Here is a 25,836-nt window from a genome sequence, read left to right as displayed (position 1 = left end):
TTTTAAAAATAAAAATTAATTATTTAAAATTTATACTAGACAAATAAAAAACTTTATAAATGATATTAAATTAAATATTTAAGATATATATTAATTAATAAACATATGTTCTTAACTAATATTATGAAAAAATAATTGATTTATATTTTTTCAAATTAATAAATTTCAATTGAATTGTTCATAAAAATTAAAAGTATGAAGTTTCTGCGAACATCGTGAAATGCATGTTTGATAAAAAAATTTAATATATAAATAAAATGCCATAAATTATTAAAATGTTTGACAAAAAGATAATCTAATTAAAAAATGACTTGCAATGTGCATTCAATATTAAGAAAACAAATGAAACTGAAAATATAACATAAGTTGTAAATTCAAAACAAAAACTTTAACATAATACTCTTATCGCAAATTTCAACATAGCATACATAAAGGTGATTTATTACTATTTAAAATAAAACGTAAGTCTATAAACTTACTTAGAATACTAATAAAATTATGCTAATGAGAAAATAAGCATGACATAAAGAAATAGATAATACGAAAAAATTGCATAGAATCACGTGAAGTAAGGTTGAGAATGAGAAGAAAATAAAATATAATAATAAAAAATAAACTTTTAGAATAATAAAAATTTAAAAAAAGAACTTAAAATAATAGAATAAAAAAATTAAAACAAAAAAATAAAAAGAAGAAATTAAAAAGTAATCAGCTGGTAATTACTAGCAATTCACAGCTTCTCCCTGTGAATTGGAGAGTGTAATTACCCTTACCAATTATACCAATTACCTGCTGACCAAGTAATTATCTGTCCCACCAAATAGGACAGACAGTGTAATTACACCCAATTAATTTCTTATTCTATTTTCTTTATTGATTTTAATTTTCTAGTCTTGAAAATACATTTTAAACTTTTTTGTTTCTTATCAAGTTCTTCAAAGCTATTATTCTAAGTATTTTAGGAATACAGACTGAACAACATATACCACTATCATAAATACAAAATAAAACCTTGGTAAATGACTTGTTAATTCAAATAAAACTAACTACATAGTACCACTACCAATGTCTTCAACTTAAATCTCTTTTTTTGTGTTTTCCATGGATTGAAATTAAAGTATATGTATAATGAGTCATAAAGGTGTAATAACTTTTTGGTCAGCTGCCATTTCTATGGTGGCTTTAATTAAAGTGAGAATAATGGGGTATTAGGTAGTTCAAAAAACAAAATTGGACGTATCTCTTACCAACAAGATACGTTAGAAAAATTATGCTACAAAATTCTTCCTATGACTTTATGAAAGTTCAAACAGCAACATCACACAAGAGTTGAACAGTCAAGAAATATATAGCATCAATATGGAATATGCTCCTTTGAACTCTCTTGTTTTGTTTGACAATAAATGTTAATTATGAATTTGTGTCTAGAATGCACCTTATAATCCATTCATTCTGTTACTACCAAACTTCCATTTTTTCCTCCATCTTCACCCATCCCTTCCAACTTGTAGTAAAGTCCATTTAGTGTTCATCTTGTTTTGGTGAGATGGGTGAGCCTACAAGTCTACTGTATTTGGTGAAAACATGTACTAATACAACTAAAATTGTTGCGCTCCTCGTGATGATGACACTTTTGAGTCCCACATACTTTGAATCCACTAATTTGTTTCATAAAAGAAACCTCACACGACTAGTATTAATTAAGTGAGATACAAAATAAAAAAAATTTAATGACGATATATGACCTTGGCGAGGGCAGTAAGTTATAGGTACAATTTACATGTTAATCAGTTATATGGAAATAATTGGAGGCTCAAAAACAAAATTTTAACTCCTTAACGAATGCTTCTAATTCAGAAAGAACATTCATTATCGTCAATGACCGTTGCTTATTTTAATTATAATATAAAATAAATATATATACACAAATATCTTATAAATCTAGCAAAGAAGTTTGTGGATGTATTAGTTGCAAGTCACAATTTTCAATTGGAAATATTTAATTATTAAATTGGATTGGTTTTGTTAGACTTCCCAATTTGAAATGTCCTACTACAATCTTAAACATTTTTTTCACATATAAAAAAGAAAACAATTCAATTTTTTTTAATCTATTCAATTAATTTGGAGGGTGGTCATCTACATTGACCCATGTTAAAGATTGACAAAAGTCTCACATTGATAATTAATGAGATGTGTAGACTTTTTATAATGTTTGAATAATTCTCTTCTCTTTGAGCTAGCTTTTAAGGTGTGAATCAATCTCAAGACTTAATTTCAGAGCATGACACATCTCATTCGATGTTAGCTCCCAAAATCATTATTACCATATTATCATGTTTTAATTAATATTTATCTATAAATTTTTTTTTAGTTAAATTGCATTATAAATAATCTAATTATGGTAAACTATTTATACTAATTAATCAAAACCAATGAGATTGTCAAAGTGGCATAGTTGAAAAGTCTTGTATGGGCCAATTTCGTGGAACCTACCATCACTACACAGTACTTTACAACGTTACCATTTTCTCGTAATTTGTGTCATCAATGATGTGACTTGTTCCAACTTAACGGCGTCTTGTCATAACTTCTTTCGCAAACCAAAAACGAGTATACGCCGTTAATAATCCACGTCAAAGTCCTCATTCAACGCTCTACTATAATAATTCCCACGTCTACAACGCATATCTTCTTCACACTACCAAATTTCTTCACCTAACTTTCTTACCGTTCAATTGCCGGAAATTTCGCCGGAAGCCGGAACCGTTCAAAACCTCATCGTTGATCTGTTTTCATCTTATCTATATACAAACCTTCCGATCATCCATTTCGTCTTCGGTTCTTGTTTACTCCGTTTACGATCCACTCGTTGTTCTCACTGCTTTTGAATTTTCTCTATTTAAGTTAATTTCTTTTTTTGCCCCAAATCCAATTTCTGAAACCCTAATTTCCCGTTTCCCAAAGCTTCTAGCTTTTGCTTATCGATGGCCCATTTCAAGTAAAAATTCATATATGGGCCAATTATGAATCTCTAGGGCTTTGGGAAGTTTTAATTTGGTTTCTTCTTCTTCTTTTTTTGATCTGTACAGTTTCGATCTGTGAGGAGGAACACAGATTGTATATAGAAATGGGTTTGTGAAATTCTCGGTAAATTATCTTTTATTATTTTTTGTTTAGGGGCTTCAGCTTGATTTGATTTTTGGAAATTAGGGTTTGAGATTTTTTGGATTAGTGAAAGATGTCTTCAGCTGGAGTGATTGCAATTAGTCCTATTTGCAGGGAGTCTATGGTGATTCCTTCACATTTTTTACATAGCCAAGAATCTATTTTGATTTACGTGGCTATGTCAGGGTCAATGGTACCAATGAGGGTTCTGGAATACGATTCAATTGACTCTGTGAAGCTTCAGATTCAGACCTGTAAAGGGTTTGTTGTGAAAAATCAAAAATTGGTATGTGGGGGACGGGAATTGGCTCGAAGCAATTCCCTTATTAAGGATTATGGAGTTGGTGATGGAAATATTCTTCATTTGGTCCTTAAGTTATCAGATCTTCAGGTTATCAATGTGAAAACTGCTTCTGGTGAAGAGTTCACCTTTAATGTGGATAGGAGCAGGGATGTTGGATACGTAAAGCGTCAAATTGCTAAAAAGAAGGGTGCTTTAGTAGATAGTGATGAACAAGAAGTGCTTTGCAATGGTGAGAGACTTGAGGATCAGAGGCTTATACATGATATCTGCAAGAACAATGATGCTGTGATTCATTTGTTTGTGAGAAAATCTGCAAAAATTAGAGCTAGACCAGTGGAAAAGAATTTTGAGTTGTCTATTGTGGCACCACAACTGAATGACAAGGTAACAGAGAACAGGAGTGGGAATGAAGTAGACAATAAGCTTTTGGTCCCTAGGGAGCCACCTGATAGGGCTAGTATTTTGGAACCTATTATTGTTAACCCGAAGATTGAAGTGCCTTTGGTGATTAGTGATTTGATTGGTTCTACACTTGAAGGGTTAGATAGAGGGCATTATCCTATTAGATCAACCGAAGGCACAGGAGGAGCATACTTTATTCTTGATGCAACAGGGAGTAAGAAGGTTTCGGTGTTTAAACCAATTGACGAGGAGCCTATGGCTGTGAATAACCCGCGAGGGCTGCCTTTGTCAGTTGATGGCGAGGGCTTGAAGAAAGGAACGAGAGTTGGAGAAGGTGCTCTAAGGGAGTGTGCTGCCTACCTTTTGGATCATCCAAAAAATGGTAGGCGTTCATTTTCTGGTGAGGCACTGGGCTTTGCTGGTGTTCCACCAACTGTCATTGTGAAGTGTTTACATAGCGGATTCAATCACCCAGACGGTATCACTCCTAAGGTTGGTTCCTTGCAAAAGTTCATGGACAACAACGGAAGTTGTGAGGATATGGGACCTAGTGCTTTTCCTGTTGGGGAAGTCCATAAGATTGCAGTGCTTGATATGAGGATGGCAAATGCAGATAGGCATGCTGGGAATATATTAATGAGCAAAGGTGAGGATGGGCAGATTGTCCTCATTCCAATTGATCATGGTTACTGCTTGCCTGAGAGCGTAAGTCTTCATTATTTTTCCTTTTCTTTTGGTGTATGATATGAATTGTCGGTTGCTGCATTTCCTGATATGTCTTCACTTATATTGGCTAAAGTAGTTACAACATGATGTTAGTCATCGTTTACAATTTTGATTTGTGATCTGACATAACCTTCCAGCAAGTGTCTTTTATGATTTTAAGTACTCGCTGTGATGGAAATTCAGAGGCATGTTAAGTTTCATTCATTATGGTCAAGACTCAAATTTGTGGTGTAGGGTAATAATGTCAGTTCAGATTCAATGTAATCTCGATAGAATTGTTTACCCAGCATTTCTTAGGTACTTAGATAGAAGCCCTTTAGATGATAAAATACAAATCAAAGGATTAAAAGGAAATATTTTCATGTCAAGTGTCAGTATTCGCCAATGGATAGCTGTGAAATACTGGGTCTGACCACCACCTCTTTCTTACCCTGCATTTTGGGAGACCTGATATTACATGCACTGCACTAGACGTAATAAACACATTTGAAGTAGTATAGTGTGCTCTTTCAGAAGAAGTTTCAAAGTGCAATTAACAAAATTTCTCATTGCTCTCTGCCTTGATACTGCAAAGAGTGAACGCATGTAAAATTTGTAGAATTTTTAAAGATTGTTTTAAGTTATTTATATCCTCTCTCGGTCTCTCTCTTTAATTCAAGATTGACAATAGAAGGAAGATACGTGAGGACTTTGGTAAAATTATGGTATCCTTTGGTTTTTGAGTTGCTTTATTTTTTATGATATTGCAGTTTGAAGATGTCACTTTTGATTGGCTGTATTGGCCACAAGCTCGTCGGCCATTTAGCTCTGAAACCATTGAGTACATAAAATCTCTTGATGCGGAAGAAGACATTGCCTTGATGAAGTTTTATGGGTGGGACATGCCTTTGGAAAGTGCCCGCACACTCCGCATCTCTACTATGCTTTTGAAAAAAGGTGTAGAGAGGGGCCTCACGCCATTTACCATAGGGAGCATCATGTGCCGGGAAACCTTGAACAAAGAATCTGTGATTGAGGAGATTGTTCAAGAAGCACTGGACTTCGTGCTCCCCGACTCAAGTGAAGATGCATTCCTTGAGACTGTCTCGCGTGTTATGGATCGCCGCCTTGATGAGATTGCGTATTGATAATGCACTGAGGAATTGGTATATAGGTGTACATAGGAGAGAATGCTGACACCTTATGTCTGCATGCATCAACTTCAAGATAATATCCTGTTTTTCAACTCATTTTCGCAGTTAACTGGAAATGACCCTAGCTAGGTTGTGACCAAGTTCTTTATCTCAAGTGTCGATTCTCATAATACTGTAAAGTTTGTTGCTCATCTTTTTATGCTGGATTAACTTGAAGGAACAATATCCTTTTCCTCGAATAATTATTTATGATATTGTTTCTCCTAAAAATGTTTGCAGGAGTCAAGGTTATTGACATCAAACTTGCTGCATTTTTTGTTTGGTTCAAGTTAAAACCAAGTTAGGGGGGAAACTGAGACTCAGAAGATATGTTATGCGCCAGTTTAAGCCTTTTGGGTGGTAAATTAATCAAAGAAGGAACAATCCCAAGAATGAAATGTGCATATATCTCAACTGATATCTTTTATTGTACAAAAACTAGGTAAACTGTTCTTTTCTGAGCTGGAGGTTCAAAATATTATAGGTGAATGTTTGCTAGTTAATCCAGGGGTATAAATCCGTATTAGTTAACTGTTGTTAAGTAGTAAAAGTTTCTGTGCAAATAATACATATCACGTATCTATCAACTTATTGAAACGATGGGTTTTGGTATGAAGTGGAACATCAATCTTATTTTTAGTAGACCTTAACTTGATGCCTAGTTCACTTCAAACCTAATTATGCAAACCTTATTTCTCACTCAAAACTCTTTAAGTAATTGTTAAACCTCTTACACCCCCAAGAAAACACAAATGAGAAAGCAAAACATCTTTGATTGAAAAGATACTTAATATCCAATCAATTGACTTCAATTTGTTCTTTTCGAAAATTATCACCCATTAAACATCAGATGTGATGCAACTATGACATCAAACATCTAAGTGTTGCCATTTATTTCAGCCTACTAGACAAAAATAAGTGCTTACGAGGATTTTGTTTGCTTCTTTGGAAAACAAAAGGATAAATATGATACGAAATTGTAACTTAGCCATTATTGTTATCAATTACTAACAAAAGGAAATTAAACACAAATCTATAGTTTAGGAGTAAATCTAGGCTTTTTTTTTTCTTTGTATACATGAATCTTTGCTTATTCCTTAACAAGAAAGAAAAGCAAAAGGGGTAAGTAGCACTTTTCTTAATTTTGGCAGAACAAATCACTGTAGTAGATCCAGACAATTTAACCAAGCAGCAGCCACTGATGTCTTACTCCTTTTTCTTTATTGCTAATGATAGGCTAAATCCAGCACTATATTGAGAGACATCCTCTCCCTTTCTTATTCAACATTCTTGGCACTATATTTTCCCAACTGGGTTTCATAATAGGAGTGAAAAAGATTGAATCTTTAGCCATGAATGATCCTTACAGATCTAAACCCAGTAGAGGGCGAACAAATTTTGCTTCATGTATTTGTGCCACTGTGTTCTTGATCTTTCTTATTGCAGGCATTGTTATCGCTTATTTCTTCCTCTTCAAGCCCAAAACTCCCAAAATCGCCGTTGAGGCAGTTCGATTCCCTACTTTCTCCGTCACCAATGGCACTGTTAACTTCACCTTCTTCCAGTACGTCTCTGTCACAAACCCAAATCGCGATGAGTTTACTCACTACGACAGTTCGCTTCAGCTAAGTTACTCAGGGGAGCCAGTGGGTCTTGTTTTTATCCCCGCCGGGAAGATCGACGGTGGTAGGACCCAGCATATGTCGGCGAAATTTGATGTTCAGTCTTACCCACTTCCGGCCAAGCTGAAAGCTGATGTCTCCGGCGGGGTGATTCCGACGACGGTGAATGGGGTTGGAGCGGGACCCACAATGGAGGTGGAAACGAGGATGAAGTTGGTGGGGAGAGTTAGGGTATTGAAAGTGTTCACACATAGGGTGGACAGTGGAGTGAAATGTGGAGTGATGATTCAAGTCAGTAGTGGCTCTGTTTTAGGCGTCCGTTGCTGATGATGAAGAAAGGCAATTTGCAGTATGTAGAATAGGTGAATGGAAAGTGCAGAAATTGATGAAGATTGTTTTTGTGCTTTGGCTTATTATGTGTATATGAACATTATTGAATTTGTCCAATTGCAAGATGTTTTCTTTTGTGAGCATTAAAATGGTCAGAAGACCTTTTGCCCATTTCCAGATTTGTCAGTTTATCATTATTGTGCTCAAGTTGCAATCATTGAATGATTCTTGGAAATCAGTGATACGGTTAAGGTTGTGTACAATAGACCTTGTAGTCTGACCCATACCCAAACTCCGCATGGCGGGAGCTTAGTGCCGCTGTTTTTTTTAGGACGTTTCTCTAAATGAATGATCCATGTTTCTGAGAAACAGAGAATACTAAGAAACAAGGATACTAGCTCCAAAAATTATCAAAAGGCAGCATATAGAATAATCAACTTTGTACTCTTAATAATTTTGACAGAAGTCGCTTTTAACGTTTGATATAATTACATGAACTATCCACATAAGGGAGATGTCTAGAGATGCACAGAGACTAAACTATCATGAATACAAAAATTTCCATGCAGTCTTCCACAGCTGGAGTCTAATTTCTCATTCTAGGATAATTAAAGCAACTCAATATGTATCATGGAACTCATCTTTAATGGATAAAGAAGCAAATGATAATGTACATGACTCAACTCGTTGCTTCAGGCTCAGATTTTCAATGTCCATCACAATTCAAAGAAAAATACCATCTGAGCTAATTGTGACGCTCCACCACATGCAGTACATGGTGTTAGAATGAGTCTTAAGTCCGTGACAAATTGTTGTTGCCTAATAGAAACTAGGCAACAGTTTCCATAAGAGCCAGCCTGTAAAAGGTTGAGGAGTAATCCAGCAGCTGAAAATGTGCCCTCACAATCTCTCATTTGGCTAAGCACCAGCTCAACCTCAGGGAACATAGTAAATTGTCCAATTAAAAGGACAAAACCAAGACCGATATAGAGCTCTCCTTTCAATTTCTCAAAGTACGTAACACTTCCTCAGTTATGAAGAATCAATTAACAGGGGCTGCCTCTGCGAGTCTGCCATCAAGTTCCTCTTTCAGCAATAACAGATCATCGCATCAGTTTTTCAATCAATGATTCTTAAAGCTTTCAAAAAATTAGAAAATATCACGTGGGACGTACAAGAAGACACCAACATGGTAATATAATTTTTACTTACATACAACTTTTCATTGTTTTCATGAGTTTTACTCTATCAAATAAAGTATCTACTGGTAAACCAACTTACAATTCATCTCTAGCTTATCTGAATTAAGCTTACAGTTGTGAAATATCACTGTGATTTCAAAATTAGAGGGATACAACTGCAACTATTACTATAAGGAAAAGAAAGATTTGTTTTTCCAAGAAAGGACATAGGAAAGTGAAGGGTTAAGAAAATTGAGAGGTACAGAACTTGAGTCAAGGAACTCTAACCAAAATTTTCTTCCCGATAAATTCAAATAGAAATTCAATGCATATCAAACAAAGGCCTTTCTGATCTTCTCAGTTTCTACTGTAATCCTAACTTGAGTGGATCTCAAAAAAGATGGGCAAGCCATGTTCAAATCTTTCTGCTTATGTGTTTTTACTATGTCTATGCTGAAGGTTGATAAGATTTTTGCTCCTTGATAACTAGCAAGTAGCCAAGTATAAGCAGAGGATGATTAAAATTCAAACTGGACTGTTTGGCAGGTACTTTATGAACTGTTCTAAAAGCGTCATCAGTTCACAATAAACTAGAACTAAAACTACCTATAAAGTGTAGTACCTGTAAACACCAACAAGACAGCTATTTAGAAGTGGGCTTTTTTAGCTTCTTCCGTGACCTCCTGAAAAACATGAAGGTTATAATCAAAAGAAGAGTTCTTATAGTGGGAGAAACTAGGCATCATATAAATATCTGGCTTTATACAGTTCACTAGAAAAGATGTGCCTGCTTTAAAATTTGGCAACAGGTGTATGATTGCAGTGTACCTCTTTTTGGTAGGTTTTCCGGTACCAAATACACCTTTCATTACTGTAGTTACATCCAAAGATCGTTCACGCATGATTTTGTCATGGTATATCTTACTCCCAATATCCGTGATAGCTTCCTCCACCTCTTCCAATGACTGGTCCACATTGAGCTGTAACTGCCCTTTCTTGATAACTGTCACATTAAAACCATTTGTTTTGGCATCCCGATAAGCATCCTGCACAATAGGCAATAATAAAATAACAAAAAAATAGTTCCACAGCAATGAAAATTAGTCGATAGCAGTATTATGATCTTTAACGTAACAGACTAAGAGAAGCAAAAATAAAGCAGAGAACAGACACAATAAGCCAGCTATTTCAGTTTTCACATAAAGTGAGAAGTAAAAGAACAAAGAAATAGAGAGGAAATGGAATCTATCTGATTTAGCATATTAAGGATTTAAACAATAAACAGTAGCATTTTAATGGCATACCTAGCTCGGAACAGCAGGAAGATTTAGCAATTTATAAAATTTGGGGAGCTTGACAGCACATTTATACAATTTAGAGATTTCTAGGAAATTTATCAGGAGAGTAGGAAGTCCTGCCTTCTTTTGTCCAACTAAATAACATCCCAAATTTGGAGGAGATATCGTTTTAAGAAAAAACACAGATCCATAAATGTTCCAAAAATGTGATACACATGCTAATCAATATGCATTCCGACAGTTTTAGGATCTCACAGAAAAAATATTACCCAGAGAAATAAGCACCCCCACCACTCATCCCCCAAACCCTCCTTCTTATGCATTGGGAATTTCTCCACCAACGATGTTATCAACTGTTTTAGATTTGGAAGCACTGTCGTTATGTAAATAACAAGAATAGGACCAGTTAATCAAAGAAATGCCATTACACACACAAATAAATAAATTTACCTTAGGAGGCCGTGCCACAACAAAGGCATTCCCATTCCCGAGCATTTCCATATGAGCCTGTATTATATAGCAAAGGTTTTTACAGTCATCAGCATCCTCAAAAGCAATTACGTGATACTGCTTCGGATCCAACTCCAGATCAGCGGCCATCTCTAGTGAATAGAATCCTGCCTTCATCTCTCCTTCTTCCTCAGTGTACAATTCAATACACTACAAACAAGAACAGAAACAGATATTGTTTGAGAAATCATGATGTAACTGGGCAATACAAAATAAGACTAGACTTTAGAGGGCCTTAACATTGGGAAGCGAAAAAAAGCCTCCAGAAAATAGCTCCAAAAGTTCCCCAACACAAGTCTTTGGACAAAAACAACAATAGACCCGGTGTAGTCCCACAAGTGGGTCTGGGGAGGGTAGAGTGTAAGCAGACCTTACCCCTACCATGGGTGGTAGAGAGGCTGTTTTCGATAGACCCTTGGCTCAAGAAAATAAATTGCACCAATAACCTTTGGACAATATGTGCACCAATTACCTCTAGATTGCACAGGTTCTATCTTACAGCATTAGTATTGGTATATTTTGGCAGGAGTGTCACTATTGATAAAGGAACTAGGAAATAGTCTTGTCTTTAGTAAAAGGAAGGATATCATATTCATTTTAATCATACAATTACATGCCCGGCAGTACAGAAGCCTCACATATGAGGCCATGCTCATCTTAATTGTGTTCCCCTCAATTGATCAAATTCCTTTTTAAGTAGGAAATATGACAAAAGAAAAAGGTAATAATTACCAATACACGGGGTATATCAAGCCACCATAGGTAGTCCTCTTCCTTCTCATCTGCATATTCACGATATTTGCTCACTACTGCCTGGGGTCCAAACAGTTCCATTTCTCTTTTCACCTTATCAAGTTTCTCTTTGATTAATTTTTTTCCCTTCTCAGGTAAGTTGTCCATCAGATCAGCAGCTTCCTTTATTTCTCTTTCTGTAATCCACTTGTCCAAGTCCTTTCCTACATCCTTCATTACAGATTTTATTTCCGGGTCTGTCTCTGCATTGTAGGATTCCAAGAACCCTTGGGACCATTTCTTTGTATGCTGCCAGTACTCTTTACCAGATTTCTTGCCAGCCTTGATGGAACCATCACTACTTTCAATGATGGTCCTGGGAGTTTTTGTCTTTGCATCTTGAATAGATATAGCTGAAGTTGAATCAATTTTACTGCTCGATGGGGATTCTTGCAATACTTGTGGCAAGTCTTGTCTTTCTTTCTTTATGAGATTTGAACTTTTTATGCTTTCTGCAACTACCTTTCGCTGTTCTACAAAGTAATTGAGAAACTCTGAACTTCCTTCCAGTGGAGGACCTTTCCAGCGAGGTATAATTTTCTCGGGTGGATCATATAAACTGATGCCATCTACAGCAAAAGAAAGTAGTTTTCTTAGCATAGCCTTAAATTTCAAAATAATTTTTTGTTTTTTCCTCTGACCACACACTCACCCGTAACCCTACCGCAACCCTCAAACAAGAAGGAATATGAAATTAATCCACAAAAAATCAAGATTTTGGTCCTGAAGGCGACCCAGAAATAAGAATGGGACAAATATGATGAACAATAAAATTTAATTGTCGGGCTGTATCTTTCAAAATGTTCACCAGGTACAATGACATTAGGATTTATTTATCCTATTTCCATGAGGGAGTTTGAACATTAAGAAATATACCTGCTCCATAATCAAGGTTTTCAATGTTTGAGTGGAGCCACTCGTGCAAATTCTGTAGTTGTTTATTCTCTTGATCAACTTTCTTCTCAAGGCCACTGAAGAAGGCAAGTTTATCTTCATCATCCATCTGATAAAATGGCTCTCTACCAGCAAGCTCATTTTCTCTAACTTTAAAAACAATTTCATTAAGTCTTTCATCTTTCATCCACTCAAGCTCGGTGGCATTCTCATTAGTCTCAAGATGAAACATCTGAGTTTTCAGATTCAGCTCCTCATCAGATTTCTCCTTTGCCACATGGTAATTATCCCTAAATCCCATCTGAATCTTTTTAATGACTGGTTCAAATTCATGGAAGTTCTTTTCCAACCAGCTTCCATTATTTGGGGATGGTTCCAGTTCTGCAGTTCTGCCATTATTTTCTTGATGGGAGTGAGCTTCAGGTATTACAGTAGGTGGGGCTACTTTATCAACATGTTCAGGAATGTCATTGGCTGGAAATGCTTTATTGTTCTCTTGACAATGATTTGAAGACGATGTCAAATCCGAGGTTTCAATTGGAATCGACCACTGAAAGATTTTGATTTCATCAAGTTGTGAGCTCAAATCACCAACTGTTGCTTCTTGTTCAGGTGATGGCAAATCAAGTGGTTTAAGCTCTTCATATCTTCTCTTTTCATCATCATCTGAACTCAGACTTTGATAGCTCTTCCTTTTGTTCAGTGCAGCTACAGCACTGTTGCTTGTTGGAAGAAATTCTTCTTGTTTGAAACTAGAATCTTCATAAGCAAAATCAGATGTTCCACATAAAGGCAACCGGTCAAATTCTTTTCCTGCTTTATCAGACAGCTGGTTCACATCATCAATGCTCTCTTCTTCCATTAGTGGTATTGATACATTTTCAACCTCTGGATCACATTCAGGGGTCCTTTCTTGCTTTGTTTTCAGTTTCTCATTTTTCTTCGAGAGGTATTCCCTAGCTTCCTTAACTGACAGAATGATTTTTGATTTGGATGTCACAGAGATTTCACTTGGCTTGCTTGATTGTCCAGACATTATAACTGGTTTTTCAGTTCCATAAGTGGAGATTACGTCATGCTTTGATTCACGTGAATCTGCCATAGAACTTATGATATCATCTGGAGGTTCTAAATTGCTGTTTGAGGTCTGCACTTCATGATTCACCAGTGAAGATGAACTGGTATGGACTCCAGTATTGTCAGAGGAAGTTGTTGGCCCAACAAATCCACTGAGATCATGTTGCTCATTAATATCCTCAAACAAACTCTGTTCAGCAACTACCTTTTCATTGGAGAGTTCGGTTGAGGCTGGATAATCTCCTGATTCTCCTCCATTATCAGGTTGAAGAGAATTTCCTTTTTCCTGTTCTCGTGCATGCCTCGCCATCTTTCGGATTTCCTCAATCTCTTCATAGAATTCAGCATTCTCAAACTGCTGATTCTGAAACTGCTCTGCCAGTGCTAATTTACCATCAACTTCCCTTGCTTTCTTTATGCTGCTCATAATTTCTTGCTTATCGAGCCAAGGCCTTTCGAGAGACATGTTATCTGGCTCTATGGTACCCTGGATAACTTCCACCTCACCTTTGACGGTCTTCTCCTTCTCCTTTCTAGCTTTCATTTTCCTCCTCAGCATTTCCTTCTCCAAACTTGAGTACTCTTCTTCCCCATCATTTCCAGCGGTAAACATTTTCTTCACCGTCCAAATTAAAAAGAAACCACAAAACACCACCAATCCAATTCTAGGCAACTTTTTAGATAGATTTGGATTTAGAGGAAACGTACTGAGCCTATTGACAGTATTGTGCATCTCTCCAGAAACTACAGTATTGGACATCTCTCCAGAAACTAAAAATTTAGCCACTGAACTATTCTTAGGAAGCAAATTTTTGCCACTTTCCATTTCCCTTGCTAAAACCTCCGCAAGTGAAATTTTTGCTTTTACATCCTCATGTTCCTCAATCGTAGCGTTCCGATACAATGTTGGATCAATTCTGCTTCTTTTCAAAATTTCATCCTCACTTACAACTACCCTTTCCACTTTACCCTCAGAATCTTGAAAAACAGTAAAGATAGGACCAGTACCAATACCCCAAAACTCTGTATCTTTCTTATACTGCTCAACCCAACTCTCCAATTTATTCCACAAAACAGACTCCCCCAAAACCTTTGTTTTCAATTCTTTCACTGATTCTTCAGTATTACAAACCACCCCAGTATCAGAAACAAGATTCTTACTTTTTTCATCACCATGTTGAGACTCAAATTGAAAACTTTCAGAACTTGGGTTGTGAGTAATGGGGTTTTCAATTACCTGTTGCTTCTGAGTGAGCTTTTTCCTCAAATAGTTCTGACGTTTGGTTCTTCGGCCGACTTGAGCTGAAATTTGGAATCTTGAAGGGTTGGAGAATGGCGAGATGGGACTGCAAATCTTGAAATTGCGTGCTAAAGGGGTTCTTTTTCTCCATTTTGAGATGCTGAATTTGGGTGAAGAAATTTGAAGAGGGTAGAGAATTGAAGAAGTGCTTGATATTGTCAGCAAGCTCATAGTATTACTCGAACAAAGGAGTATTACAAACGAGAACCTTAAACCCTGATAAAAGCCTCATCGAGTTTTCACAAGCTATTTTTTTTGTTATTTATTTTTTTAACTAAAAGTTTTAAATGTAGATAATATTTGATTTTTATATTATAAAAAAAAAAATGAGTCCTAAATATTGAGTCTTTTTTTCCACCCAACTCTGCTCTTTATTTATTTTTTGTTTTCGTTATGAATAAAAAGATGAATGTGATATTTATCCATCAGTAATCACTCAACTGAGATAAAAAGTAGAGTTCTTTTACAATTAACCCAAAAACTTTAATTTTGTCCAGTTGCCTGTGACTACGAATACTAGATAGTTAGTAAAAACTAAAATATATATATATACACACACAGAGACAGATCATTAAGGTAAATGAAGTTGACAAGAAAACTTATTAATTTATGGATAACAACAACTTAAGCTTTTTTCATACATTTTATGGGAAATCTGAATTTACTTATGACATTAGAAAAGAAACAGTGACATTAAGCCAAAAATTCAGCAGCACATAGGACAGGCAAGAATAACAAAACCCAATAGATTTAAAATGCAAGCAGCATTAACTACAGAGGTTTGGTATGCATGCTCCTTCGTCTGGATTCTGTTGTTCCTTCCATATTCTTCCAGTCACCCGTAGCTTGAGCTCCTTTCTGTCCCCTCCCGAGAAAAAAAGGGCCATGTTACGTTGTATGACGAGACCATCATGGCTATCCCTAACTTTCCTATGACTGTCTCTTATGCTTCGGGGTGTACCCTCCCAGATAAGCTTCCTTCCGTTTCCCCCTACTTCCAGGCTGTAGGTGTAATTTTGTGCATCTGTCTCATCTCCCATAAACCGAAGGAACGCCATGTAAACAGGAGCCATTCCAAGCTGAAATGCTTCAAAATGGAGACAGAAGTACTGACCAAAACAATTGAAAACCTGGAAAACGTGACGGAAAGGGTCAGTCTTAGTATAACTAGCTTTGGAACAGTTCCAGAAGGAAAACCATTAGCAAAATACATGAATTTTTTAGTCAGAATCCTCTTTTGGGTAAATTTAAATTGAAAAACTATTAGGACAGAGCGTACTTTAACTTGAAAATAAATATAAGCTATTCAACTTACTGTTAACATCCATGTAGCATTTTCCACTTCTCGGGGATTAGATTTGACATAGCGATGGTTAAAAGTGCATCCAGAGTGCATGTCTACCTTGTGATCATCTCTCAAATGAGTAACCAAATAAGGAATATCACCAACAGCTGCACACTCTGACCCAGCATAGGGGCAGTTGTATGGTCTAAAATTACAGGCTGCCTCATGTTTCAGCTTACTGTAATAAGGAAATATCTCAGGACATCCAAGAGAGCCAAATTTGCAAGGTAGCTCAAGTGATTCAGCCACCTTTTCCAATGCTAAACATCTGATATCACCAAGCTCCTGTCTACAAGTGGGACATCGGTTGTGCACTCTGGCTTTACATGTTGAACAGATAGTGTGCCCATTATGACACTGCAGCAATAACACATGAATATGATAAGGTAAGTATACTGACAAAGGTGATCCTTGAAGGATATTGATAAAATTCTTTAGAGCTCCCAGTAATCATTAACTAAATTCACTTCGGCTTAACTAGTTGTAACACTCGATTTAGTATCTGTGTTTTGTGATTTTCTACCAGTATCCAAAGCAATCTTTCGGCATGCTAAAAGACTCCCAACATGAAGAAGCTAGGCTTGCCCTCCCTGGACAAATAAGTACTCAAAGTGCAAAAACATATTCCAACTACCAAATATGGATTTCAGCCAGATGACTATAGGCAAAAATTAAATGCCTCTGAGGATACCTCTAGGTCACGATAAATTAAAATACTAAAAATGTCATAGCTTATTAAACACATATGCTTTTTAAAATATGGATGGAGGTCTTGATTCTAAATCATTGGCTTTTACTCCCCACTCTGATTCCATGGGCTATACTTAGGTGCTGACAAGAGGATTTACCCTACTACAATCAGAGAGCTGAGAATTTACAACCCTATTAAAAAATTGAGACTTTTCAGTGCATGCACTTCCATTAAATCCAGGAAGCTGTTGGAACGTAGTTACTTTTAAAACTTGATTTAACTGAACACAACCCATATGAAAGATAAAATACTAGCTGCTCAACCAGCAATTGGAGAGGTAAAAGGCCTCAATGATGCCTTAACTAAGAAAGGAAACAAGGCAACACACATCACATTTTATTAAAGCGCAAACACTCCTCAATGCAACATCTTAATTTTCTTTCCCAGCTACCTTTTAACAGAATACATAATTAGTGTTCCCTAATTTCCTATTCTGAGGACATAAAGAAGTCTTCTTATGACCTACTTCTTTAATATGTATACAATTTGAGTATGCAATTGCTCCCATTAGCCACTGAAGTTGAACCTTTATAGCACAATCCAGGAAGATACAAATAGACAAGATTTTGTAAAAATAATCTATAAAAAACACAATCTATCGTAGAAATATTTAAACATGAAACAGGGGATTAAAAACTAGCAGGATGACCCAATAAGCCAAAGTTGTTGATTCTTTACAAAAAGTCAAAATTTCCGGATTATTGCTTGATGTCCTTCTTCCTAAACCACCTCAGTGAAGTGATTAAAAACCAGCAGGATGACTCAATGAGCCGAAGTTGTGGATTCATCACTACAAGTCCAAATTACTGGATTATTGGTTGATGCCCTTCTTCCTAAACCACCTCAGTAGACTTCTCCCGGTATTCAACAACTCCAAATGGACAAGAATACCATGCAAAACAAACTCATGAGACCCATTGTAATGTCTCAAGGTCCTAAGACTAGAAAGAAACTCCCCAAATCTAATTCATTCACTAACCACAAAAAAATTACCACATTTACCAACTCTCAGCCTATCAACCCAATAGAAAAAATATTTTAAAAATTAGAAGAGAACATATGGTCACAGAAAACAAATGGACGTTTTCTTAAGGAAAAAGATCTTGATAAAACAATCATTCCATAAACACCTGTTCATGAAAATCTATCTCCATAAATTTTCCTACATAGATAGCTTGAAAAATTACCCTTAGTTACAGAAAAATATTTAGGAAAATTAGAGAATATATATATCAAAATCCAAGAAACAAAAATCAATATTTCCTCAATCAACCCAACCCATCAAACAGATTAGAGAAACCCAAAATTCAGAATTGCACCATTTGGAACATCAATTGACCAAAGAAAATTCAATCTTGCCTCAAATAAACCCATCAAACGAATTGGGAAAACCCAAAATTGCAAAATCTGAAACATAACTTACCAAAACTTCTTAATTCATCAAAAAGTAAACAAATTTACCAAAACCCCTCACTCAATTCAGAACATTTTCGGGGGGAAAGGGTAGAACCTGATGGATTGGAGGGTACATAGAATTGGTACAAACAGGGCATTCAAGAAGCTCATGAACGCTAGTCGCCGGATGAATTGCAATTCCCCCATTATTTCCATCACACAAGATAGTGCTTCCGTTGTTGTTGATGTTGTTCTTGTGGGTCGTCGTCTTTGAGGACGAAAACTGAGAACGAATGATATGTGGATGAAGTTGTGGAATCTCATCTTCCTCTATACCATCAGAAGATGATACACATTCAATGCTATCAAACTCCATTCATGAAACAAAAATATATTCAATTCTTGATTCAATCAAAATCAAGAACTGATGAAAACAAATCCTCTTTTGAGTAAATTTTGTGGAATTATTGAGGGGTTTTCATGGGGAGTGGGTGGGGGTGGGGGTCTCTATACTATAAACAATTGTTTGATTTTCAAAAAGAGGAAAACAGAGGAGCGGGATGGTGGGGAGGAGGGTTTGGAATTTGTCTTTGGGGAAGGTGGAAAAAGGACGGTGCTTTTTCCCTTTTTCATTTTTTTATTTTTATCAATTAATTAATTAAATTTTAATTAGTTTAACTACATTATATCAATGATCTATCTTTATTCTAATTCAAGCTTAAAATATTAACTTATCATTTGTTGTTCTATTCCCTCACCCTAAGATGAATTTGTGATGACATTCCTTCGGTTTTAATATATTCAAATACAATGTATCATTTATCTAGATAAAAATAAAGACGATTTAATTAATTATATATTATTATTACGTTTATCAAAACTCTTAAATTTTTCAGTATTTAGCTTTGTTTTATATTATATAGATTTGCGTTTGTTTTCATTTGTAAGGTTAAATAGGCAAGGTTTTAGATAGATTATATTTTTAATTTGCCGAATATGGATGTTAGTAGCTGAGAAGTTATAATTTTTTCCTTTTTTCAACTCTAAGATAGATAACATAACTCAACGTCTTTCATGTTATTAAATTAAACATGATAAGTACATGTAAGTCAATATCAAGATTTAATTAACCCAATTGAAAAATCATGCCTTCTATCTTTTACTGGCACTTAGTAGAGTTGGTAAGTTTCATTTAGTCAATTTCGCCAAACATAATGTGTATTTGATTAGCTTTATGAACAAGCGATCTATTTAGTACAAATAATCTCTACTGGTGAAATTTTACTGAATATATTATTATATGTAATAAATTAGAAATCAAATCTAAGTATTCTACTCCAATTAAAAAGCATGGGGTTCCACAAAGTATTGAAATTAAGTTTTGTAATTAGTGGAATAAAAGCAAGACTTGGGTTAAACGCTACTCAAAGTGGATGAACCACTAGCAAATAGTAGCATCTTGGCTTCTTTTCTTTTTCATTTTTGTATTACTCTATTTGGCATTTGACTTTTTCACTGCACTTATTGGCTCAATAAAGAAAAGAATAAACCCATCATGCGTTGGAAAAGGGGAACCATGTAATAACTCACAAGTGTCAAATACAACATATACTTTTTGTTTTTGTTTAAATTTAGGAAGTTTCACAATTGAATTTTGTGTGTTTTACGATGTACGAGATCCTTCCACTGCTTAAAATTTAAATGAGTGGAGCCCCTATGTCAGTTCAATGTCTTAAGGCAAGCCTTGTTTAGACAAAAAAAGTCATGTCCGAGTACGTTTGGGTGGATCAATTACTTGCTATGTTAAAATTATTTCATCGAGTATTTGTTGTTCGAATCTCTTGATATATCTACTCTGCTTTTCTGATGTCAAAAATCAGAATATAGGGTGGAATAGATGAGTCATATTAATGGAGGGAGAATCTAGCTTTCATTCTTAGCCTTAGGAGAAGAATTAAAAAGCATAGTGACATACAGGATAAGATAAGTACCAACTTTTGTGCATATTTCCATTTGACAGCTTATTTTTAGTTGGTTGTTGCCTCTGCATAGTTGTTGCAATCTTATTTAATAATAATAATAATAATTACAACTCTCTTTTTTTCTTACATCAATCCCTGACTTTTGCATTTGAGGTTCATGCACCCTTTAGTTTAAACATGTGCTGGCACATGTGATATCAATTCATGAGTTCAGAAAAATTACTTGAGATATAAGTTGGTTTTGGAACATAAGAATGGTCAGGGATAGAATCATTGGTGGACAGTTAAACACTACATGTGCTGGTGTGAATCAACAAGTATCCAGTAAAATTAGTCGCAATGCATGCAAGTTAACCCGAACACCTAGGTTAAAAGAACAAAATGGTCAGTGTCAAAACTGATTTCTCTAAATGCCATGACCACGAGAGAGGAAACAACAATCAATCTATAAAAAGTTACTAATATGTTTTGTCTAGGAAGTTGTACAGTATCATCAGACACGGAATCACATCATCCATATCCTTTACTGCTTTGGAAGTTCAGTCTGACTGGCTGTATATCCAAGAACATGGTAACCTGAAAATTCTTTCCTCCAGAAATACTGCAGATTTTTCTTTTCTACATATGACAAGTTAAGGTCAAGAAGAAAAACACATGCAATGCTGTAAAACCATAGTGATTGACAAAACTTCTCCTCGTTTATCGTGAATGTAAGTTCCAATGTATAATGTAAAAATTTACAACTTGACAACCTAAAATCTAAGCAGATGTGGGACAGAACAAGAAAAAGAATGTTTTGAACCACCAGGAGCAACCTTATATTACAAACAAAATACAACACCTGGAACAATGTCAAGAACCTATGAGCGAAAAAAGTAGCCTTGAGTCATTAACTTACCACTGATTTGGAAAGGCTTCACGGTAATTTGAATCCTCAGCCACTGTTAACTGTCGTACTGTTGCATCTCTAGCACGGGCATTAAGAAGCCTTTGACCCAATCTATCTTTGGCAGTTTCTTTCTTTTTTAACATAGATGCCAGAGTTTCTTTCTTACTCGTGGACAAAGATTTAGATAAAGACGATCTATCCTGCTCTTCTCCAGCATGTAAGGATCTTGAGGTGGATGCCAGTGCAGCATCACGTAGAACTTCTTGATTATGTTCTCGAACTTTGGCAAGCTTTGCCCGCTTCAAAATCTGTTTGTCCTGCTCTCTCTTCTTTGTCTCCTCTCTATCTCTTTGTCGGACATTTTTTACAGCCTGCTTGGCTAATTTTTCCACAAGTTTATCATCCAAATCATGTATTTTCTCCGCTACTGAAGGGCATGCATTGATGGGCTCTTGCTGATCCACCAACTGTGCAGCCTGATCTTCTATTGATGAGCCTGTATCAATTGGTTTGCCTTCGTCATCTCGAGTAATAATAGGTCCATGAAATGGACAAATTTTCAAATCTCTCCTCTGACAAAGTTCTCCATTTCTCAAAGGGGCTCGACATGGTTGGATTTCAATGGGGTCTTCCCTATAAACAGTTGCATGGACTTTTAATTCTGCAATTTTTTCAGCAGGAATCACCGCATCATGGTCCACCCTACCCCAGTGGCCGTCAAGATCTAATCCTCTTTGGTTCGCCAAAACATCCCTGCGGCTTGATCCCCAATCATCCAGGAAAGAACCCCACTTCATAACGGGAGCTTCAGCTAAAAGCTTGCCTCTAGAGGTGTCAGTTTCACTGCCACCATTGGCCTCCTGCAACTTCTCCTTTCCCTTAAGACTGAGATTACTACATTCAGGAGCTTCAACTCTCATTCCATTAAAATTCAGATTCAAGGAGCAATCCTCACCTTGGTCAGGCATTTTAAACAATTTTCCATTTTCTGGTTCCACATTACCCTCTTCCCATATGTCTTCATCCTCGACACTTCTAGTTTTAGGCAGAGTACAACCAGATTCTTCACATTTTTTCTTCACTGATTTGAGATGATTACGAATATCAATGAGATCCTTTAATGTGGAGTCCCTGAACCTAGTGTCTGTTGTTTCCACTCTTATGAGAACAGAGATCCATTCTTGCACTGTGGCCATATGGTTTGTTACTAGGACCTTGAATAGTTCCCTCAATGCATCAAATACAACTTCGTTCTCACTGTCAACTTTAATCTTTTCCCCCTCCTTCAAGGAATCAAGACGGATTTGTCGGAGTTCAGAGTTACGGAACTCCACAATATCTTCATCATCTAAAGAAGGCAACAATATATCTTCTTCGTCCTTTGTGCTTAAAATGTTCAAACACTCACCAATTTCATCAACTGTTGACTGAATTTCATCTTTTATAGAAGCAAGGTTCTCCTTCAAGGTTTCAAACTTCTTCAGCAGGATCTCCTTTGTCCTCATCTCTCTTTCCCTCCTTTCCTGCCGAATCCTAGCTGCATTTGCTTGCAAGTTTGGAAATTGAAAGCGGAGGGTGTTCTTCAAATAGTCATACCCCAGCCTGAGCTGCCTATAATGAATACCAAATGAAGAATTCCACTTCTCTAAGAACTCAATTGCTTTGGGGCGTAATACAGAAGCAACAGAGGCAGGAGGCGGAAGCGGCAGATTCCTTCTGAACCCAACACTTAATGTGAGTAACTGATCCAAGTTCTCGACAACAATAGTTCTAAAAATCTTTGAGCGCATGAAGAGTTCATCTATTATGAGAAGAGCGAGATATCGTACCTGTCAAGAGAAACCCATAAAACAAGTTACTATCAGGAGACGACACACAAATGTGTCAATTTATTTCTATACATGATGGGATGAATGTAGCTTAGCACCGGTTTTTAATCCTATCACAAGAAATAGTTTGTAAATCAGGAAAATAGCCTAGACCATAACTGGAGAGAAACCATGCACTATATTCTCTTGGAGGATTTGATTACATAATTGAATGTCATACACACCACTTAATAGAAAAATCATCTAGGTAAGTGCTCCCACTCAAATTCTACTAAAGTTTTCTTCAAAAGAAATCAACAATGTACTACAGCATCATTCATTATATCTCATCTCGGACTTTAATATGCCTCTAAGAGAAAACCTTTTACCTTGGATAATTAAGTGGCCAAATGTTTGAACTGCAAGTATTTATGACAAGTACAAAAACAAATAAAGATTACACCAGGAAATTGGACATCGTCCTGGCAATTCCCAACCAAAACCATAAAACCAAGTATGATGAAGGACTATATCATGAACCAGTTTTCATCTAAAGATCAAAGTGAGTTCTCTCGTCAAAGTACAACTAAACTAACATTTCTATCAATGACCAAAATAATCATTCCACTGGATTTATAACGATGTCCTCACTTTGTTCCCATAAAAATCACTCAAACCCTCTGCAATAATTCTATATCTTATTTTAAATCCAACATGAAAAATCTTCAATGCATTCACTTGCACATAGAAACCATTGACAGAGTATGTGTCAGCAATGAATGTTAAAACATCAGATGGTATGAAATTCAAAATTTCTATGGTCTTCAATTGAGAAATTCCTGCTCTATTGATTTGCGGTGAAAAATGTCTTATTTTTCTGGTAACCAATAGAACTGATAAAATTTTAGCTGAATCAATAACTGAAAATATTCAGCTAGGCATTTGTCCTAATCAATCAACTAAACCTCAATCCAAACTAGTTTGCCTTGGCTATATAAACTCTCTATATCCAGTCTACTCTATTAAGACCTGTTGCCTTCAAAACTGGTAACTAAATTGCCCTTCAAATCAAATAAAAGTTTCTCTAAAACAAGACATTCTCTGCATCTTACACCAAACACTTTTCTCTTAAAATCCTGCATTTATCGCTAACATATAGGTGTCTGACCAAACTGAATACCAAACCAAAAAAAGACTCGGTGTAAGCTGCTAGCTTAATTACCATAACAAGAAAAAGGTGCAGATTCTTACTTACCATAGCATCAAAGATACAAACTTTGGAAAGCCCAAAATCAACAAAATTACAACATCCTTTCTAGTTAAGAAAGAAAACCAATCACCAATACTAAATAATCTGTGTTAAAAGATTAAATTAGGTTTTTAGAAGGATTATGGGTCAACGAACCTGAGAGTGGTCACGTTTCATGAGGGAAATTAGGGTTTGCGCAGCAAGTCTGAGCTCGGAATCAGAGGAACGGACCACCGATTTGATGGATTTGAGAAGTCGGGGCTCCACTTCCGGTCTGGTGGAGTTGGTGGCTTTATCAATTAACCCTGCTACCACCATTTTCTCTTTTTCCTCCTCCATCGCCGTTGCCGATTTCATGGAGTTATCTCCTCTGAGTCCAATTTTGGTATTCGTAAATGAAAAATTCAACAAAATTTAGGTTTATCTCATTCTACTATTCCTATTAGTAAAAACATTTACCTTGGAGAAGAGGATTTCGTTGCGTCTTTGCGTGTAATTAATTAATCCCTAACCGACTTTAACCACCAAGAAGCTCAGCCGGACGGTATAATTTAATCCTCAGTTTTGGTGCAAACATAATTTAGTTTATAACCATCATAATTATTTGTTTTATTATTTAAATTAGCGAAAAGGGTCTGATATACCCCTCAACTTTGTCATTTAGAGCTGATATACCTCTCGTTATGAAAGTGACTCATATATACCCCTACTTATATACAAATGACTCACATATACCCTTTTCCTCTAATGGAAATAAAAAAAATTAATTTCAGGTGAATTTTTTATTATTTTAAAAATATATATATAATCCCATATGAGTATATTTAATCCTCCTCAAACATATATATATATATTTTCAACTTTTTTTTTGTTTCAATGACTAATTTAGATTTATTATTTTGATGGTCAAATTTATTTATGTTTCACTAATATTCTTGTAAAACTTATTATAGATGACCAAATTTTTTTCTTCAAATACAAAAATTAAATTACAATATAGACAAAAAAAAAAGTAATTTTAAATTATAATATAGCCACAAAAAAATAGTTTTAAATTTTTTTCTTTACACTAAGGAATGAAAGAAAAAAATAAAATAAGAATAAGAAACTCAAATAATCTCTATATATATAATAAGAGAGGTGATAGCGCTTACGTGTCAGCGCCACAATTAATCTCTAATTTTTTATTTTTAAATTATAAACTACTTAAATAGAATTAATGTAATTTTTTTATTAAAGGGAAAACAGTTACTGTTTTAGAAGACAAAATAGATTTTTTTTTTTTTTAAAAAAAAAAAAGAAGGAAAAACGTTGAATTTTAACATACAAGTTAGATTCTTCAATTTTGAGTTTTAAAAAAACAATTAAATATATATAATTAAAAACTTATTAACAAAAAAGCATTATCTAATAATAATAATAATAATAATAATCTATCTATATATAATAGGAGAAGAAAAAATGCCACGTATCATCTCCACAAAATTTCTTAATTATTTAATTTTGAAAAATAAAATTTAAATTTAAAAATAAGTTAAATTTTAAAATGTTTTGAAAAATACTACAACTACGTTATTTTTTTTCAAAATATTTACCATAGTTTTTACATTTTAAAAAGTCAAATAAAAATAGAAAACGATA

General features: G+C 35.3%; 5 protein-coding genes across 5 annotated transcripts; 2 read left to right on the top strand and 3 right to left on the bottom strand.

The window, feature by feature from the left end:
* The first annotated feature begins 2,685 nt into the window (after positions 1–2,685).
* Positions 2,686–5,993, top strand: LOC125862320 (phosphatidylinositol 4-kinase gamma 4). Its single transcript, XM_049542373.1, has 2 exons — positions 2,686–4,579; positions 5,350–5,993. Exons 1-2 carry the CDS (start codon positions 3,242–3,244, stop codon positions 5,725–5,727), a joined length of 1,716 nt encoding a protein of 571 aa, XP_049398330.1. The 5' UTR covers positions 2,686–3,241; the 3' UTR covers positions 5,728–5,993.
* An 842-nt stretch (positions 5,994–6,835) lies between these two features.
* Positions 6,836–7,873, top strand: LOC125862432 (uncharacterized). Its single transcript, XM_049542500.1, has one exon. The coding sequence runs from the start codon at positions 7,125–7,127 to the stop codon at positions 7,719–7,721; it is 597 nt and encodes a 198-aa protein (XP_049398457.1). The 5' UTR covers positions 6,836–7,124; the 3' UTR covers positions 7,722–7,873.
* Positions 7,874–8,144: 271 nt separating this feature from the next.
* LOC125862223 (COP1-interactive protein 1) lies at positions 8,145–15,030 on the bottom strand. The gene is made up of 6 exons (XM_049542254.1): positions 12,382–15,030; positions 11,446–12,074; positions 10,654–10,863; positions 9,733–9,951; positions 9,528–9,590; positions 8,145–8,810 (listed from the first exon to the last, which is right to left on the bottom strand). Exons 1-5 carry the CDS (start codon positions 14,945–14,947, stop codon positions 9,549–9,551), a joined length of 3,666 nt encoding a protein of 1,221 aa, XP_049398211.1. The 5' UTR covers positions 14,948–15,030; the 3' UTR covers positions 8,145–8,810; positions 9,528–9,548.
* Positions 15,031–15,304: 274 nt separating this feature from the next.
* Positions 15,305–18,915, bottom strand: LOC125862399 (E3 ubiquitin-protein ligase SINAT5). Its single transcript, XM_049542454.1, has 3 exons — positions 18,383–18,915; positions 16,092–16,478; positions 15,305–15,906 (listed from the first exon to the last, which is right to left on the bottom strand). Exons 1-3 carry the CDS (start codon positions 18,641–18,643, stop codon positions 15,544–15,546), a joined length of 1,011 nt encoding a protein of 336 aa, XP_049398411.1. The 5' UTR covers positions 18,644–18,915; the 3' UTR covers positions 15,305–15,543.
* A 2,013-nt stretch (positions 18,916–20,928) lies between these two features.
* Positions 20,929–24,685, bottom strand: LOC125862294 (UV-stimulated scaffold protein A homolog). The gene is made up of 2 exons (XM_049542341.1): positions 24,352–24,685; positions 20,929–22,967 (listed from the first exon to the last, which is right to left on the bottom strand). Exons 1-2 carry the CDS (start codon positions 24,550–24,552, stop codon positions 21,144–21,146), a joined length of 2,025 nt encoding a protein of 674 aa, XP_049398298.1. The 5' UTR covers positions 24,553–24,685; the 3' UTR covers positions 20,929–21,143.
* Between the last annotated feature and the right edge of the window lie 1,151 nt (positions 24,686–25,836).

Source organism: Solanum stenotomum, chromosome 1, assembly GCF_019186545.1.
Source record: "Solanum stenotomum isolate F172 chromosome 1, ASM1918654v1, whole genome shotgun sequence".
Classification (NCBI taxonomy): Eukaryota; Viridiplantae; Streptophyta; class Magnoliopsida; order Solanales; family Solanaceae; genus Solanum; species Solanum stenotomum.
The sequence above is the reverse complement of the archived record's forward strand: the minus strand, read 5'-3'. Positions and strand labels throughout refer to the sequence as shown.